The sequence below is a fragment of the Planococcus citri genome, chromosome 3 (assembly GCF_950023065.1).
Source record: "Planococcus citri chromosome 3, ihPlaCitr1.1, whole genome shotgun sequence".
Lineage (NCBI taxonomy): Eukaryota > Metazoa > Arthropoda > Insecta > Hemiptera > Pseudococcidae > Planococcus > Planococcus citri.
Genome location: NC_088679.1, coordinates 30,270,832 through 30,289,503, shown reverse-complemented (window position 1 = coordinate 30,289,503; position 18,672 = coordinate 30,270,832). Strand labels below are relative to the sequence as shown.

The 18,672-nt window shown below is 34.4% G+C and overlaps 2 protein-coding genes across 3 annotated transcripts; both read right to left on the bottom strand.

Annotated features, from left to right (window-relative positions):
- Positions 1-381: 381 nt before the first annotated feature.
- On the bottom strand, positions 382-8,769 carry LOC135842021 (uncharacterized). The gene is made up of 14 exons (XM_065359294.1): positions 8,639-8,769; positions 8,268-8,336; positions 7,990-8,181; positions 7,727-7,885; positions 3,752-3,895; positions 3,427-3,657; positions 3,171-3,331; positions 2,602-2,737; positions 2,263-2,480; positions 1,991-2,144; positions 1,455-1,610; positions 1,091-1,285; positions 840-1,003; positions 382-704 (listed from the first exon to the last, which is right to left on the bottom strand). Exons 1-14 carry the CDS (start codon positions 8,706-8,708, stop codon positions 555-557), a joined length of 2,199 nt encoding a protein of 732 aa, XP_065215366.1. The 5' UTR covers positions 8,709-8,769; the 3' UTR covers positions 382-554.
- Positions 8,770-10,003: 1,234 nt separating this feature from the next.
- LOC135839782 (uncharacterized) lies at positions 10,004-18,444 on the bottom strand. Of its 2 annotated transcripts, none has more exons than XM_065355981.1 (13): positions 18,289-18,444; positions 17,937-18,005; positions 17,649-17,846; positions 17,398-17,556; positions 12,591-12,737; positions 12,274-12,504; positions 11,997-12,160; positions 11,613-11,742; positions 11,282-11,496; positions 11,020-11,170; positions 10,806-10,883; positions 10,555-10,718; positions 10,004-10,433 (listed from the first exon to the last, which is right to left on the bottom strand). In XM_065355981.1, the coding sequence occupies exons 1-13, from the start codon at positions 18,317-18,319 to the stop codon at positions 10,290-10,292; spliced, it is 1,881 nt and encodes a 626-aa protein (XP_065212053.1). In that variant the 5' UTR covers positions 18,320-18,444; the 3' UTR covers positions 10,004-10,289. The 2 variants fall into 2 exon arrangements, 1 of the variants encoding a protein (XP_065212053.1); XR_010557644.1 differs by having other exon boundaries at positions 10,237-10,433; positions 10,555-10,735.
- Between the last annotated feature and the right edge of the window lie 228 nt (positions 18,445-18,672).

Here is an 18,672-nt window from a genome sequence, read left to right as displayed (position 1 = left end):
TCCTACGTAATTCTTATAATATGCTGTATTTTTCATTTTTTTGAACCGATTATTTCCACTTGAAAATTTGATGCTGTCCATAGCGAGTATTTAAAGGTTCTTCGCTTCAAGTTTCGCAGTACCTATTTTTTTATGCCAGCGTGAATTAATTTTGTATACTTATATGAGTCATTTCTTGTATTCAAGTGTGAGTGTGAGTGATTGAATAATAGGTACTGCTCCTTCAAATTTAGAAACTGACAACCTCACTAATATTCATGTATCTTTTTTGAACTAGACATGTAGGTACTTTGCAGAAGACCTAAGTTTTTTTTCTCATGTGGAAATCGGGGTTATTTTCTGGGTGGTCAGCAATTGTGACGAATATGTATTTTAAAAAAATGAAAATGCATTATCTACTTTATTTTTTACAATTTATACAATAATTACGTTTTATCTCAAATTACTCGTAATTATTAAATTATGACATTTTTGTTTTTATAGAAGCTGTTGTGGCCATATGGACGATTTGGTGAGTACAAAAATTAAATTTTTGCTTGTACAGCATACATATGCTAATTATTGACAATTTTCACATGATAGAATTGTTTTTGAATCCATTTCCAGTTGAATACTCGACATTCATACGTGCCTTCGTCTTTACTGGTTACTTTCTGAATCGGATAGGTGGACACGTAATCATTTATGGCACAGTTTGTTTGATCCTGTTGATTTAAAGTGTGGAAAAAAATGCCATAAAAGTTATTATTTACACAAATTTTTCTAAAATATAAGTTCTATTCTGATTTGTTTCCAAATTTTTAAAAATTTTCAATTTGGAAACTGGTGATTATTCCTACCTCCGAACTTTTGCATTGACGAACTGTTCCATTATTATGGCTCCACTCTAGAATCCATTCATATTCTGAAAATCCGCGACGACTGAATTCGCACTCAAAAGTAATAGATTGGCCTGCTTTTACGTTCACATAATCGTGAGTTTCAATTGTTACAGTTCCATTCTCTGTTTATAAAAATATTCGCCATTTACTCGTTAATCAATTTGAGAAAAATTTCATTTTTCAACGTTGAATATTGCAAATCGACTTACTGTCTGGCTTGGTCGTAATTTCAAACGTCTTATTCGTACAACCGTTTGAATTACACGCTACACAAGCGTAATTTGCTGAGAAATTTCTGTAATGGGCGGTGTCAAAATGAATTAATTCTTTGTTGACCCCATAGGAGATTTTGGTCGTCACTTCGTGTCCATTCTCTGACCAAGTTACCTGGGGTGCCGGATACCCTGTTTAATTATGAGATTTTATGAGCATATTAGCATAATAAGTAAGTACATAATATCGGATATACGCGTAGGTAAGCATCAAGTAGTGAGTAAGTACTTGAGAATTTGCGATTGGTTTCTATTCATTTAGATACTTAGGTATAACTTGGTGCTTGGAGTTGGGATTTACCTCTGAAACGACATGCTATCGCAAGTTCGTGCCATGTCTCCGCCGTCCAAGTGAACTTGATGTATTTTTCATGTTTTTTATCTACCAAATAAGGTAGCCCAAGCGCGTTCTGGATTTTGTTTAGTTCGTTTTTCAGTTGCTCTTCGTTGCCATACTCTAAAAATAGTTTTGGTTATTTAACGTGATTTATTTGTTCACATTTTGTATAAAAATAGTCATTATTGGGACGAGTTCTCCCGAAAATACCATCGCGGTACATTAATTTTTTTTTTTTAAATTGCCAATTAAGTGTTTAAAATGTTTTATAAGTTTTTCCGAGCCAAAAAAATGTTCAAAATTTGAATTTTGCTGAACTGTCGAAAATCCAAAATTAAATCAGCGAATTGACATGTTCTAAAGAAAAAATATTTCCAATTCAAGTGTTTGTTAAATTAACAAAGAAGATTCAACTTGGATTCCAGTTGTTTCAAAATATCTAAAAAATGTGATAAATGAGTCAACCAGGGCTAAAAATTCACGGTAATGATTATGTTTACTTGTGCAGTTGTCAATTTCTAACAAACGGCTGGTGAGTAATCGTAAGTGTGGTGCCTCCTTTGTCTGTAATCCTTGCTCTACACAAGAATACCATCCTTGATCGAACAATGTGACGTATTTTAATTGAAGTCTTGTGGGATATTCACCGATATCCTATGAGAATTGGGCACAAATGGGTATCGATTTTATATTGATTGCTTAGGTATGTAATGCATGTAGTAAAATTGAAGTGGGTAGGTAAGGTACAGTAGCTATTATAGGTATTAGGTACCTGAGTAATCACGTATTTCGATAACTCATCCAACGAGTTAGTTTTTATCAACTCTTGTACACGCTCGCCCGATAAATGATACCATATTATTCGCGAGCTCGACTTAATGGTTCTAGTATCGCAAATTAATGATGCCGTTTCGCCACAGGTTACGTGGTTTTTCTTTTGAATGGTATTCTGTTGCGTTGTTGGCTCCTTGGTATTTCCAGCTGGTGCATCTGCGATTAAAAATACCTATTAAGTAATTGTCCCTAAGATGGATTTTTATGTAGGTACTCTAGGTATACCAATTAAATAAGTAGGTATAGTACGAGTAAATAGAATTTGAAATGTGCTTACTGTCAATGATTTTCACATGGAAGAAATGTTTCTGTAACCATTTTGAATTGGATACGTGGCCGTGGCATTCGTAGATTCTTTCTTGTTTGTTGAGTGTTCCGGGCACTGTATAAGCTGCCACAAAGGGTTGCGTATTCTTCAACACAATATTATTTTCAATTCAACAATATTAGATAGGTATTTTGAATGGGGTGCGAGGGGTTGGGGGTTGGCGAGGATGACTTTGACTCAAAATTCGTATTTGCTTAAATGTTTAGGAAAGGGTGGTGAGGAACGAAAAGAAATCAGAAGTCCAACATTTTCAAAAATTAATCTCAGTACTTAAAGCAGTTTGAAATGGAGAAAACTGAAGGGTTCTGGTTTTTTGACCTTGAAAAATCTCGTGACATGGCCCAATTGGTACCTACCCCTTCAAAAATGACGTCAGAGGTTGACATTTGACATGAACCTCCGGAAGGTGCCATAAATGTACTGTTTGGAGATTTTGACTTTTCAACTCCTTCCTAGACCTGTGTATTTTCAGTTTTGTTTATTATTATTTTTTTTTTACCAAAAATATGTCGACTTACATTTTTACTCTCGAGAGGGTGATCTCCATTAACATGAGATATCCATGTTGCAGTCCATGGCTGTGTACGGTTTTCGAATTCATATTCCAATGTGATTGATTCGCCTGCAAGTACGGTCACATTTTCATGTGTTTCGATTATGAACAGACCTGTATCTTTTTCTGCGCATCAAATAAATTAGGAACAAGATGACAATTTTTTGCTCATTAAAACAAATAAGATACTTAAATTGATAGATATTCTAGGAGTGATTTACTTTCTGGTGATGTGAGTGGCAAAATTGAAAATGTTCTATCTATGCAACCATTCGCGTTACATATGTGAATGGTGTAAGATGTTACGACAAGCTGTGTCGAATTAGTCACCTCGATATAACTTCTGGTACCAAAAGCATTATTTTTGTGGGAAGGTGTATTTGGATCCTCTTCTCGATTCTTCACTGGTTGTCCATTTATTAACCAAGTAATGTTCGTAGGACGTGGGTATGCTATTCAAGATCAAAATTTTTTTATTAATCGGTTAATTTGGTGTTTACTTAATATGTAGCTACCCATAGAGATGTAGTTGGCACCTCAACCTACCTCTGAATCGACATCCTATCGCGATTTGCGTTATTTCTCCTTCACCATTGGTCGTAACATATTTCGCTACTTTTCGATTTGCAAAATAAGGTGCTCCTTCGTTATTTTGAATTTTTTGTTTTTGCTGCTCGTCTCCTTTTCCATCTGGAAGCGGAATAATTTTATTGTCTGTCCTTTGAGCAAAAATACTCGTATTCTCAAAACTAAGGATTTTTTACTTTAACGTGCGATGTAGCTCAGTCCCCCTTTACCTTTTACTGTTTTCAAAATTGGAAACTAAGGAGACATGAATTTTTTTGACTCAGCGAGAGATGTAGGTATACATATTCAAAAAATGTATGAAGTAAATTATTTGAACTCAGTACCTTCGAAAACCGAGTAAATGACCTATCGCGCATCATTTTAATTGTTTGGTATTTTGACCTTGTTCAAGGGCAATAAAGGCATTAATTTATCAAATTTTCAGTATTAAATGGACCTAATTTCTGCAGTTTAGGTCGAATTCCCACCTGTCAACTTTTTTTGTAGATTTCGATTATTTTATTTAATTAGGTATTTATTTTTGATACATGTATTTCCAGTGCTAAATTCAAAGGCATGGAAGAATTTTTTTCTTCTTGAAATAGGTACAGAAGTGGATTTTTGTTGTCTTGTCTTCATTATATGAGATTTACAAATGTAGATTAGGGTGGACTTCGAAAAAACAAAATAAATTATAGCTTGGGAGGTGCCCCTGGAGGAGAGATGTAAGTCCTTGAAGAGAGGACATTTTCGAAAAAATCGTTGTTTTTTCGCTCCAGCCCCTATCCAACCTGTTTTTGGAAAAATGACTCAGTCCCAAATGAAAGTATTTTGAGAGTTTGCTTCGATACCCAAGGCTACTTTTAAAGTTGTCCTGAGCGGTTGAAAATTTGTACACCACTAAGACTACTTTTAAAGTTCTCCTGATCGGTTGAAAATTTGCACATCGCTGAATTTTTAGGGTAAATTCGTGTTTTGAAAATTTATTTCTTGGAAATATTTTTCATTGATTGTGCCAAAATACTGAAAGATACGTTTGTGAAATTGGGGAAATACAGGGTGCCCAGAACTATCGTGAACCCCAAAGAAGGTTTTTCATTAAAAATATAGGTTGGCAACGTGAAATAGATGCATATGATTGGTGGAATGTTATCTCTCCAGTCCAACAACCAATCATGTGTTATAATTATTATCATTCACTGTGACCAACTGAAATATTTAGCAGAAAACTTTTTTAGGGGTTCACGATATTTCTGGGCATCCTGTATTTTGGAACGCAGTGGTGCCAATTTTTTCGCCATTATTGTTAAATAATTCCAAAAATCTATAAAAATGGCTAAGAACTAAAAGTATCACATTTTTTTGATTTTTTCAAGTTGACAATGATGGTCAAAAAATTTGCACCACTGCGTTCCAAAATATTTCCCCAGTTTCAGGAATGATATCTTCATATTATTTTGATGTATTAGGTAAACGTGGAATATTTACAAAGAAACAATTTTCAAAACATATGTTTATGCAAAAATCATGAAATGTGCTCTTGGAGTTGACAACAATGGCGCGACCAACTCAAGATCAAAAAGATAGTGGTACCAAGACTAGGATGAGGTCTGGATAAACTAAAGTGGCCAACAGTGAAGCAATCCATCATTGAATGCTTCAAAGACCACTCAGTCACTATCAGAGTATGCTCCCCGAAGCAGGAACAGCTTCAATCCTGATCTAGACATCAACCAAACATTGACCTGAAGAAGCCCAGTAAATAACCTGTCAAGATGCATTACCTCAAGTTGTAAAATAACTACCTATACTTGATTATATTTTTCAACACCAATGCATACCTTGCTTAAATATATTTATTTTATTTATTTCTTCTCAAAACCTTACGCTTGAACAAATTTAGTGCGGGTTTCTAATATTGTAATATTGTACATATACAGTAAAAGCCGCTTATTAAAGGGTTATGTTATAAATCGCTTGATGTTATTAAAATTGTTTGGTCCCAATCGTTTATATCTCATTACATTGAAATTCCATCGGTTAATTGTAATTAAAGCATCGGATAATGTTATAACTTTTACCGTAAACTGGGGTAACATTGAAGGGTGCGGTTTTTCATCACGTTATGCTCCATGGTGGTGGAACTATGAAGTATGGAACAATTCTGACACCAGGAATGGATAGAGTACACTTTGGCAGTAATGTTTCCTATTTTATTTTATCATTTTCAACCAGTGGTTCCAACACCAAGTGAAAAAGTAAGCGAAAAAAAGTGGTGTTTTAATTAATTTTGATTAACATGAAAAGCTTGGTGTCTGGAATTTTGAATTTTCAAATAATGAGTCAAGTGACATTGTAGATGTGTTGGTACACCTCCTGACTAAATTAGCGCATTTGTTCATGTGCCAAAGTTCTTCCCTGAGGAGTGAAAAAATGATATTCAAACTGGGGTAACTTTGAAGGCTATAATAAAATCATGAAATGTCAGTAAAATTGGCCAAAAATGCATGAAAATGCTTGATAACTTGTTAAAAACGATGTGAAAACTTGAAAAACAGCTCTAAAATCATTGAAAAATCATGAAATTTGGTTGAATTGGCTAAAATGCATGAAAAACGCCTGAAAACTAGAAAAATGTCAAATTATCATTTTGGAGCACTCTTTCATAAAATCCATTGTGAATATGGATCATTTTGTGAGTGCTTGACGCGTAAAGTGACCAAGAAGTGAGTATTCATGTTTTTGATAATTTTTGACCTTGAACGAAGCTCATTTCAAGGGGTCTTCAAAGTTACCCCAAACGCTGGGTAACTTTGAAGGGCACTTCTTTTGGCTCTTGCGCTTGACAGGAAAAAGGTAGGCAACTTCTGTAACCGCCAAAACGTAGTACTGACATAGCTTTATCAAAAGCACCTCACACATTTCCCCTACCTCCACCATTCATACCTCTAAACATAAACAATTCTGAAAAATCCTTCAATGTTGCCCCAGTTTATGGTAATTGATTTTAATGCTTTTTTTTGCATTTTTATTATTGCCTAATTTTTCTGAAATTTTAGATGTTTTGTTGTGATTGACCTCATTTTTAATACTTTTTTCATAACATTTTGAAGTTTCAATCTATTTTTAACACCTTTTCTCGCAAGTTTTGTGAAATTTTAGTCTAATGACTACATTATTTAATTTAAAATTGATCACGTAAAAATTTCTGACAAAAAAAATTCACTTTTTTTCAATCGGTTTGTGTTATAAGTCGCTTAATGTTATTAAATTGGGATGGGACAAATGTTATAACATTAAGTGGCTCTTACTGTATAGTAAGCTAGATAGACAAATTTAACTAATCTTACCTATTTTTCCAAATTTTTCAGCTTAAATTAATTAGTTGTAATTAGTTTATACCTACTCTTAAGTTCAATGATGAGTGGCCAGTGAGAAGCCCTTAGCAAGTGCACGGGCCACCTCACAAAAGTCTCCCCATATCCAAAACTTTTGTAATGCAAAGGGGAGACCAACACTTGTTGACCCCCTAAGCACCAAATTCTCCTCCCTAAAATCCCATTAAAAAAAACAGCAATGGCATAGAATAGATCGACGCAGAATCTCAACAAACTCATTTTCATTTGGGACTGCGCCATTTTTCCGACATCAAGTTGAGAGTATAGGGACTGGAACGAAAAAAACACGATTTTTTTCAAAAATTCCTCCCTTTTTGAGGGCTTACATCTCCTCTCCAGGGACACTTTCAGACTTGAAAAATTGTCTGAGTTACTTTCAACTCAAAATAAAAACTCAATGATGCTGAATTTGGTCAAAATCCGTCGACCCTTTTTTGTTTTTTTTTTTTGGGGAGGGGGAGGGGAATAATCCAGCCGCTGTAAATATCTTTTAAAAAATGGAAACAAAAAGCTAGCTTTAAAGCAATATCATTATCGATTTATGTATTGCATTTACCTGCACAGTCAATAACTTCTAACCAAAGTCTGATCTGTTCCTGTATTTTTCCATCGTTTGACTCTTTTAAGCAAGAATACCATCCGCTATCATAGACAGAAACATCGTCTATGGTGGAATTGACGTGAAACGCATTGTAATCGAGTGTGCTTGTTGAATCTTTAGTACATAATCAGTTAATCACAAAGTACATCGTGTGAGTGTTTGTCAACAACAATTAGGTGGATGAAATTTCGATTAAAATAAAAGATTTGGATACTTACAAGTTCCTCGAACAGTGTATTCCCAAAGATCTGATATTTTCGTCGAGTTCAACTGGTCAAGCTGACGAGCTGATAAACGATACCACGATACACTAGGGTTTTGCCCTCGTTTCCCATCGTAGTCTTCTTTGCACATCAAATCGATTTTTTCGCCACAAGGTACAATATAGCGGAATACATCTGAGTCGTCAGCTGGAGAATTTTTTATTCGAGTTAGTGATGTTTGGGTACCTCGGGGTACCTAGTTTTATTATTGTACTGGAAATTCAACACCTTACCAGGATTTTGTGATGCGGTTGATGAACATGCTAGAATTATGATGCTGAGCATCAAGTAGGAAATACCACCTGGAAAAATATCATTTGGCATTCGTTAAATTATTCAGAAACTTGTTTTGATTTTGAGACCAACGTTTACTCATCGTTATAATGGAACAAGGAATATATGTTAAAGCCATAATTTTTTAACAAAAATTTATGCAAGTAAAAAATTACCGAAGATTTAATTTTTTTACATTCGCAAATGTGGTATTGCCTGAACTTGCTTCCAGATAATGCAGTGTACGAATTTAAAAGGCTTGAATGTTATTTGCTAAAATAATATTACATGTAGGTACATAAATAAGTACTTAGGTGCAGACAATACTTACGGATTGAGCGTGGAAAAACGATCGACATCATCGCGGATCTTGTATTCTGTCTATGACACCGTCCTACCATCTCGAGTTATTTTCTTTCACTATTTTTTTTTTTTTTTATAAATTACCAATTTAATGGATCCGGTTGAATTTTTTCATTCCATGTTATCTTGCAGATGAATATGCAGGGTGAAGAAGTGGGAATTTGATGACCTTTGCTGAGCAACATAGATAGGCAACGTTGTATAATGTATAGGTATACCAATACCTACTCGTGTATATCTACAGATGCGACGATGCATGATGTAAACAAGATTATTTTTTTTGCTCCTCTCAACATTATTTAAATTCTTCTCGCCCATGTTATTTTTTTGGTTCTTGTTTATTTTGAGTCTAGATTAATGAATACCTAATGATCATTTAAATACACTATAAAAACAAACGATATCATTTTAAAATTTAAAAAAAGCATCCAACTTGATTAACCACGAATACAAGTCTATAATTAGGTCCCGAATTTCTGGTTAGTTGACTTCGGTTGACCTATCGATCAAAAAAATATCCTGTGTTCAATTTTTTCACGAACAAATTGTTTGATTAGCAATTCAACGATAATGATTTTTTCGATTAGATTTGTAAGTTTGAAATAAAATTATTATATTTTGCTAATCCGTTTTGTCTCGCTCCTCTCAAAAACATTTTAAAAATTTCATAACCACCCTTTAAGGGTTTGTTTGGAAGTCGTTGAAAGTGTGTATTTTTGGATTGAAACCAAAAAACCAAAGTTGTAGCATCCCAGACCTAGATTGGCTAAAAATAAGGAATTCAGTTGTAGGAGGTTGATAAAGAATCTGAAAACTATCTCTAAGTCTATTGATTGATTATATCCAATTATCCAAGTATACCTATTATTTGCATTATGATTACTCTATGAACTTGTTTGAATTTGGAAAAACCCTATTCCAAAAGCCCACTGGGTAAAGCTCCTTCAGTTAAAAATCAATCGATTAGGTATTCATTTTTTATTTTTTCATACTTATATTGTATCTGTATTCTGGACGGACCATTGGGTACTGGTAGAAATTCGATTAAATTCTCGAGAATTTTTGTTCTATGCAACTTTGCCCCAGAACACTTCGTTTTCAAGCGATACCGCTTTGAAGCTGGAGTAGTTTTTTCTTTCAGTGAAAACTATGGTGGTGCAAATTAATTGACCCATGATAAATCATCATTTGAAATGAACTCGTTCTGAAGGAACTCCTTCGAGGTCTAATTTTACATTCTTTTGAGGAAGTTTATCCAATTTTTGGATCGAGTTAATCTGAAAAATTGTTTGCAAAAGTTCAAGAGTTTCATCAAATAATGAAAAAAAATAAATAAAAATGCATAATTTAATTTATTTTCTATACAATTTTTACTTGGCATAGTTAACAATTGGAATATCTACCAAATTGTACTGTAAGTAGGTCTGTTAACAATATTTTTAATTTTACAACAGTAATGAAATGACTTTTTTCTTTGAGGTACTAATTATTATGTTTAACGTTCTTGTTTTTTAAAATTTTTTATAGGAGATGCAATGGCCAAATCTAGTGAAATATTCTGCCAAATGGTGAGTACAAAAACTTTAATAGCAACTTGTACAACTTATCTATTATGCTAATTATTGAATTTTCACATGGAAGAATTGTTTCTGTATCCATTTCCAATTGGACACTCGACATTCATATGTGCCTTCGTCTTTACTGGTTACTTTTTGGACCGGATAAGTGGACACGTAATCATTTATGGCACACTTTGTTAGATCCTGTTGATTTAAAGCGAAGAAAGAAATGCCATAAAAGTTATTATTTACACCAATGAGTTCAATTTTAATTTGTTTCCAAATTTTCAAAAATTTTCAATTGCTAACTGATGATTTTGCCTACCTCTGAATTTTTGCATTGACGAATTGTTCCATTATTATGGCTCCACTCTAGAATCCATTCATATTCTGCAAATCCGCGACGACTGAATTGGCACTCTAAAGTAACAGATTTCCCTGCTAATACGTTCACATTATCGTGAGATTCAATTGTGACAGTTCCATTCTCTGTTTATAAAAATATTCTCCATTTACTCGTTGATTAATTTGAGAAATTTAATTATTTTTGTAAACGTAGATTTCAAATTGACTTACTGCCCAGCTTTGTTGAAATTTCATATGTTTTATTCGTACAGTCGTATTGACGAATACATGTTTTGAGAGTGTAATTTGCTGAAAAATTGTTTATTGGGATTTATCAAAGTACGTATTTCACAAAATTACCCTCAACTTCATGCGTAAAAGAGTTGAAATGAGAATAAGTAGGTACTTATTGGAACTCAAAAATCGTAAATATATTCGTAATTACCTGGACAATTGCTAATTTCTAACAAACGACTGATGAGTACTCGCGAATGTGTTCCTTTGTCTGTCTCTACTTGTTCGACACAAGAATACCATCCTTCATCAAACGGCATGACGTACTTTAATCGAAGTCTAGTGGGGTACTCGTTTTCCTGCTGCGAAAAACAAAAATAGGGTAATTAGGTATACTTATGTGTTGGCAAATTATTTTTATAATTAGGTATGTACTTAATATTTTTATATTGATCTGGAGCCAGTTTAAGTACCTGAGAAATCGCGTGTTTTGATAATTCCCCATACGAGTTAGTCTTTATCAATTCTTGTACACGCTCGTCTGATAAATGATACCATATTATTCGCGAGTTTGTCGCAGGTCTGACATTGCAGGTTAATATGGCAGTTTTACCGCAAGCTACATTGTTTTTCTTTTTAATGGGTGTCTTCTCTGTTGGTACCTTGGTGGTTACAGATGGTGTTGGACCTGTGTGATTAAAATGTTGGTCTAAAATTTAATTATTATGCTTCACGTGAAGAAAATTTTGATGTACCAAATAAATAAGTACAAATAGGTAATTGATCCTAATAGAAAGTGCTTACTGTCGACAATTTTCACATGAAAGAAATGCTTCTGTATCCATTTTGAATTGGATACTTTGCACTCGTAGATCCTTTCTTGTTTGTTGAGCGTCTCAGTGATTGTGTAAGCAGCGACGAAGGATTGTTCATTCTTCATTTGGGTTCAGATATATATTGTCGCATTGAAATATGTAAAGAGAATTAGTTCGATTTAAGTTTTAGCTACCACGATAGCTTGGATTTTACTGTAGGTGTTATTTATTTTTAATGTCGATACCCCCAAAATTACTTCAATTTTTTTTTTTTTTTTTTTTGGTGGAGGATTGAAGCGATTATTGTGAAGTACCTAATTAGAATTATTGGAAAATTGATTTTGAATACGTTGAAGACTCCGACTTGACTTACGTTTTCACTTTTAAGAGGGTAAGTTTTGCCATTATCATGAGCTATCCATTCTGCAGTCCATGGCTGTGTACGGTTTTCGAATTCATATTCCAATGTGATGGATTCACCTGCTTGTATGGTCACATTTTCATGTGTTTCGATTATGAACTGATCTGTTTCATTTTCTGTGCATCAACAAATAGTACATACAAATATAAATATTACAAGATGATGATTTATAAAGTATTTAAAACAATTAAGATAAATTGATAGAATATTCTATGTAGGAGTGATTTACTTTCTGACGAAGTGATTGGCAAAATTAAAAATGTTCTTTCGATGCAACCATTCGCGTTACATATGTGAATGGTATAATCTGTTGTGACATTCTGTGTCGAATTAGTTGCCTCGATGTAACTTCTGGTACTAAAAGCATTATTTTTGTAGTAAGGCGCACTTGGATCCTCTCTTCGGTTCTTCACTGGTTGACCATTTATTAACCAAGTAATGTTCGTTGGACGTGGGTATGCTATTCAAGATAAAAAAATTTTTATTAATCGGTTAATTTTGTGTTAACTTAATACCCATAGAGATGTAGTTGGTACCTCAACCTACCTCTGAATCGACATCCTATAGCGATTTGAGTTATTTCTGGTCCTTTACTATTGGTCGAAACGTACTTCGCAACTTTTCGATTTGCAAAATAAGGTGCTCCTTCGTTGTTTTGAATTTTTTGTTTTTGCCGCTCGTCTCCTTTGCCATCTGGAAAAGATATATTTTATTACTCTTCTTTGAGCAAAGTTACCTACATGTATTAAAACTACCATGTTTTCAGTGCCCCTATCATGAAGCTCTCACAACAAAAATTTGGCTCTTACGTAGCACTTTGACTGCTATGCATTGAATTTTTTATTTGACATGAAAAATTGAGCTTTCAAATTAAAAAATCAGTTTTGAGCTTTTTAAATTTCAACTATTAGTCTTGAATTTGCTATTTATTCTCTTTGAAATCCTAGTTGAAATTGGACATCTCCATGATAAAATCACCAACGCTATCAGGCGACGCGGTAGCGTTGCCCCCCCGCCCTCCCACGGTTTCAAGCGCGTCATGAAACGCGTTCAACCGTAGGCGGCTCAACGCCACACGGAGTTATATTCTGTAAGTATTTCGTAATGCAATTCCGGGAGTTTTCAAACGTAATTTTCTTAAAAACTAAGCGTTTATTTAAAAAAACGCAAATACAGTTTTTCTTATTTTTCAAAGACCTTTCAGAATATATAAGAATAATTTTTGTACGATGAAAATTCGCGAAGTTTCAAGTACCCTGTTTTTTGTCATTTTGGGTAAAATTCTTCTTCAAGTTCCACTTAAAGTTAGAAGGATTGGCCGAACCAATTTCGATGAAATTTGGAATATAGCTTTGATTTGCCAACCATTACTGACTAAAAGCAAAAAATTGTAAAATTTTTGAAAATTGACCCTGCACCCCCCCTTTTTGGGCCCCAAAAATTCTCGAAATTGACCCAAAATATCAAAAGGCACTTCTCCACCACAAACTTGATGTTCATGCAAAAATTGAGCTTTGTAGCCCAATTACATCAAGCTTGAGTGGAGTCTAAAGATGCTGAAAAATGACAAATTTTGAAAAAACGAGCAGTATATTTATCCAAAGTACAATCAAACCAAAGCTGGGATAGATGTACGTACATCAAAAGGCACATCTACGATGTTCAAAGTACATTTGAACAAAATTTCAGCGTGATTTGTGCCCTATTCGAAGCTGTAGCTTTTCTTAATGAAGTAGTTTAATTATACTCAAAAAATGGCCAACAATCCATTTTTTAAGAAAAGCTGCAGCTTGGAATAAAGTCCCAATCACGTTGAAATTATGTTCACATATACTCCAAACACCACGGAAGTGCCTTTCAATATTTTCAAATCGATATGAGCTTTCATTTATGCGCAATAATAATTATTATTGCACATAAATGTTCAATATCAAAATGTCCATTAAGTTTAAAGCACAACACGTGTTGGCATTACAACGTGAGCGTTGTATGCAGTTGAAATGCGCCGTTCTCTAAGCAGCCCAAGTGGCTGCTTGGTTTAAGCTTCCGCTCGCCACGCAGTAGACTCCGGTTCGAACCCCATCAGAATCAAAAATTTTTTTCAATTTTTAATTTTGTAAGCTGATTTTTTCAATATGATTTTTATTTAATATGTTCAATTTTTAAAAATAAATTGTAAAAAAACGTTGTTTTTCACTTCTGAAAGTACAAATTTTCTTTTGCCCTTGTTTTTTTTTTTTTTTTTAAAGTAAACATGGAAAAAATTTCATTACGCAAATTTATTTAAAACAAACAAGATACATTTTTTCACCTGAAAAAACCTTTTTTTTTTTTTTACTTCTTGAAATGACGTTTTGCTTTACTTTGTTCAGGTTTGTTTGGTTTTCATTAAAAAGTTGACATTTAAATTCCAAAATTTTGAAGCCAAAAAATGGAACCTGAAAAACACATCGTTTCTCACCTCTTGAATTTTTGAACGTTTTTTCACTCGCATCACTCAGCTATTTTTTCTATCCTTTTCCTAAACTAAAAAATTCCATTTTGAAACTTCAAAAAATTCAAAAACGAAAATAATAATTTTTTAATAGGTATTTCTATCAATTATTGGTAAACTTGTCATTTCATCTCTCATTTCATTTTAGAAATTTGTATTCGCTATTGTGTCATTTTATTTGACAAAATTTAAAGTCTTTTTTTTTACTGATCGGCGAATTTTTGGTCAACCCCTTCCTCCATCACCCTTAAAAACCCACTGTTTTTATTCCAGTCAGTTTAATGACAAATGTCCAGTAATCTGTCCACTCTCTGCATGCTCCTGCCACCAACGCTATTTTCATTCATTAGATTAAACACTTCATCACAATAATATAGAAAAAAAAGTACTGATATCCTCCAAAAAAACTCTTCAAAAAAGAATTACACCCCGCCCTCTCCACGATTCCTAATGAACCTACTCCATGAACAAAAATTAAAAATTTCAGTAAGAAAATGTTATGATATCATGGTGGAATCCGCCCCTAACAAAAACAACCTACCACTTCACCATTTATCGTATAAGACAATCTATGAAACAGCTAATGAGCCAAAAATTTGGGCGGACAGATCCCTCAAATAAGTTTAGTAATCTAACTTGACTCTGGAGTGTGGAAGATTTGTCAGCCCCCAAATTTTTGGCTCATTAGCTGTTTCATAGATTGTCTTATACGATAAATGGTGAAGTGGTAGGTTGTTTTTGTTAGGGGCGGATTCCACCATGATATCATAACATTTTCTTACTGAAATTTTTAATTTTTGTTCATGGAGTAGGTTCATTAGGAATCGTGGAGAGGGCGGGGTGTAATTCTTTTTTGATAAATAGATTCTTGAAAAAAAAATCTGTTATTAGAGAGTCATGAATGAAGTTTTCTCAAGGTGTATTGTGAAAAAGTGTTTCAAAGGAAGCAGTCGTCTAAAGAATAGACTTATTTTTCAACTTTATTTTTTTGACCATATTCCATCCATTTTCAATTTTCATCATCATCATCAACGTCATAGTCGCAAGCGACTAGTGTGCCCCCAACAACAACCGCCACTCTTCTCTGTCTTAGGCTAGTATGGCCGCATTCGCAACTGAGCCAACTATTTTCCGGACTGTATCAGTCCACGTTGTTGGAGATCTTCCTTCCCTTCGTGTTCCGGGGACCTTGCCAAAGAGAATTATCCTGGTTTCACATATTTTATTTAGCCTGGCTGGTTCTTGCAGTTGTTCCACAATTGATGCATTTGTTCGGTGCGCAGTGTATGGTATCTTCAGCATCCTGCGCCATACCCACGTTTCAAAGGCATCAATTCTTTTTCGATCATCTTGGTTCAGTGTCCAGGTCTCCGCTCCATGCACCATACTCGTATAAGAAAACTGGAGAAACTAGCGTCCTGATTAGTCTCTTCCTCGTTTTTATGGAGATTTTCTGGTTGGTGGTGACTTTTCTTAACCGAGACATCGCAGCTTAACCGAGACATCGCAGCTTTTCCAAGAGCTATTCTTCTTCTAATTTCCTTGGCTGATCCTCCATCAGCATCCACAAGTTAACTCAAATAAATAAATGAGTTCATTTTTTCAAATTCATTCAAGGCTTCGGATTCTGGTAAGTATCCAGCTCTATCAACAACCATGACCTTTGGTTTCCTCACATTTATGAGGAGTCCCATGTCCTTACTGACCATCCTGACCCGCTTGATCAGTTCTGCCAGTTCCTCCTTCACTTGCGGCTATTAAGGTGGTATCATCAGCCCGATTCGCGCAAGTAGCAATTCATTTTGTCATGACAAAAGGTGAACAATATTCTTCTTCCTCCTATCTTGATGCCGCCTTCCCAGTTCTCCAAGGCTTTTTCGCATGAGGTACTTAATCGCAGTGGCAATAGGCATACGCCTCACCCTGTTAGGGTACCACAAAAATGCGATTTCCAATGTCCTGTAAAGGATAAGGAACCACGACGACGACGACTCGCCATAGATGGTGAACAGCAGAGGTGAGAGTATGCAGCCCTGCCTTACTCCCCATTCTGACTGAAACGGGTTCAACTCTTCTCTGCCTACTCTCACCATCATCTCGTTCTTGTCATACAGCGATTTGATCAGCTCAATTAGGTGCTCTGGAACTCCCATCTCGCATAGTATCTCATATAGCTTTGTCCAATTGACACAGTCAAAAGCCTTTGCATAGTCAACGAAGCATAGTACCGCAGAAACTTTTAAAAAATTATATGTTATTTCAAAGTTCAAGGTTATTGTTGAGTTCTGTGAAAAAATTCAATTTAAAATAATTTGGGAAAAAATTAAAATTTTCAACTCGCAAAACAGCAGAGGAAATGAATGAAAAAAAAATTCAAAAAATAACTGTATTGGACAGCTACAAAAAGTCTGTAATCTGGAAAAATTTCATAACTCTTCATTCACCTCCCTGAAAGATGTAAACCACTGAAATTTTGATATTTAGTTGAAATATTTCAGGAAGGGATAGGTGGTCACAAATTTTTACGGAGAATTTTACATCAGATATAGGTCTCCTTTTGGACCACTTTTTACTCGATTTGAATTGAAGGCCGATTTCACCATCTTGTAGGACGAGGAGATTTTTTTCTTGCATTAATGCACCTAATTTCAATTCAAGCCGATTTTCCATCTAACTTAATGTGTGGATTTCATATTTCTTTCATACTTCTAAGGCAAAAATCAAGTGCTGAAAGAATTGTTTTTTTTCTCAAGTACAGAAGTGAATTACCTATTTGAATATGAACAATTTGTATACGTAGGTAGGTATCTTGAAAAAAACAAAAATTGAACCATTATCGATTTATACGATCGCATTTACCTGCACAATCGTCAACTTCCAACCAAAGTCTGATCAGCTCCTCTATTTTTCCATCGTTTGACGCTTTCAAGCAAGAATACCATCCGCTATCGTAGACAGAAACGTCATCTATGGTGGAACCAACGTCTATTTCATAGCTGCCGAGATAGCTCGTTGAATCTAATGTAATTCAAAATTAGGTTAATCGTGTGACTTTTTGTCAACTTTGATTAAATGTAATTTTCATTTAAACGAAAGATTTGCATTCTTACAAGTTCCTCGAACTGCGTATTCTGAAAGATCTGATAGTTTAGTAGTGTTCAATAGTTCAAGTTGACGAGCTGATAAATGGTACCATGATGTACTATAAGAGGCTCCGCTTCGGTTGTCATCGTATTCTAGTTTGCACCTCAAAATTGTTTTTTCCTCGCCACAAGGTGCAAAATAACGTAATACATCCGAGTCGTCAACTGGAAATTTTTTTATTTCAATTAGTAATATTATGTAGGTCTAGGTACCTACATATTTTTTTTTATTGTTCTGTAAATTTAACACCTTACCAAGATTTTCTGATGAGGTTGGTGAACAAGCTAGAATTATGATGCTTATCACCAAATAAAAAATGCCTCCTGGAAAAATATTCGGGGTTCATTAAATTATTCGGAAATATATTTCGATCTTGAGACCAAGGTTTATCCATTTCAAATGGAATAAAGAAGTACCTACCTAAGGTACGAGTATTAGAACGATAATATAGGTACACAAAAACTGACGAAGTATAATTTTTTTTGCATCCACAAAATATTATCCGAACAAAATACCAATTTACGTGGTGCACTTCAAAAAATTCTATAGATATTGCTAAAATAGTGTAAGTAAGAAATATGTACAATACATGCAGACAATACTTACGGATTGAGCGTGGAAAAACTAACGACATCATCGCGAAGCTTGAACTCTGTCTGCAACACTATCCAACCATCTCGAGTTGTTTTCTTTGAATAATTTTTATAAATTACCAATTTAATAGATCCGGTTGAAAATTTTTACATGTTATTTGGCAATGGAACTGTTCGGGGTAGGGAAGTGGGAATTTGATGACCTTTGCTGAATCACTAATAGGAAGGCACATACTCGTATACTTAGTTACAGATGCGATGATGCATGATGTAAACAAGATTAGGCTATATTTTTTTTGGTTTCTGAGCATTTTAAATTCTTCTCGCTCGTGTTATTTCTTCTGTTCTTGATATAATTTCAAAACCTTACTCGCTTATTGATATCGTATAATTAGAG

Coding starts and splice junctions, on each gene's coding strand:
- LOC135842021 (XM_065359294.1), bottom strand. CDS start 8,708: ATGGTAGGACGGTGTCATAGACAGAATACAAGATCCGCGATGATGTCG. Junction 1,004..1,090: donor AATTACGACCAAGCCAGACA/GTAAGTCGATTT, acceptor TTTTATAAACAG/AGAATGGAACTGTAACAATT. Junction 705..839: donor GTCAATGCAAAAGTTCGGAG/GTAGGAATAATC, acceptor TTAAATCAACAG/GATCAAACAAACTGTGCCAT.
- LOC135839782 (XM_065355981.1), bottom strand. CDS start 18,319: ATGATGTCGTTAGTTTTTCCACGCTCAATCC. Junction 18,006..18,288: donor AGTTTTTCCACGCTCAATCC/GTAAGTATTGTC, acceptor ATATTTTTCCAG/GAGGCATTTTTTATTTGGTG. Junction 12,161..12,273: donor GCCAATCACTTCGTCAGAAA/GTAAATCACTCC, acceptor GTTGATGCACAG/AAAATGAAACAGATCAGTTC.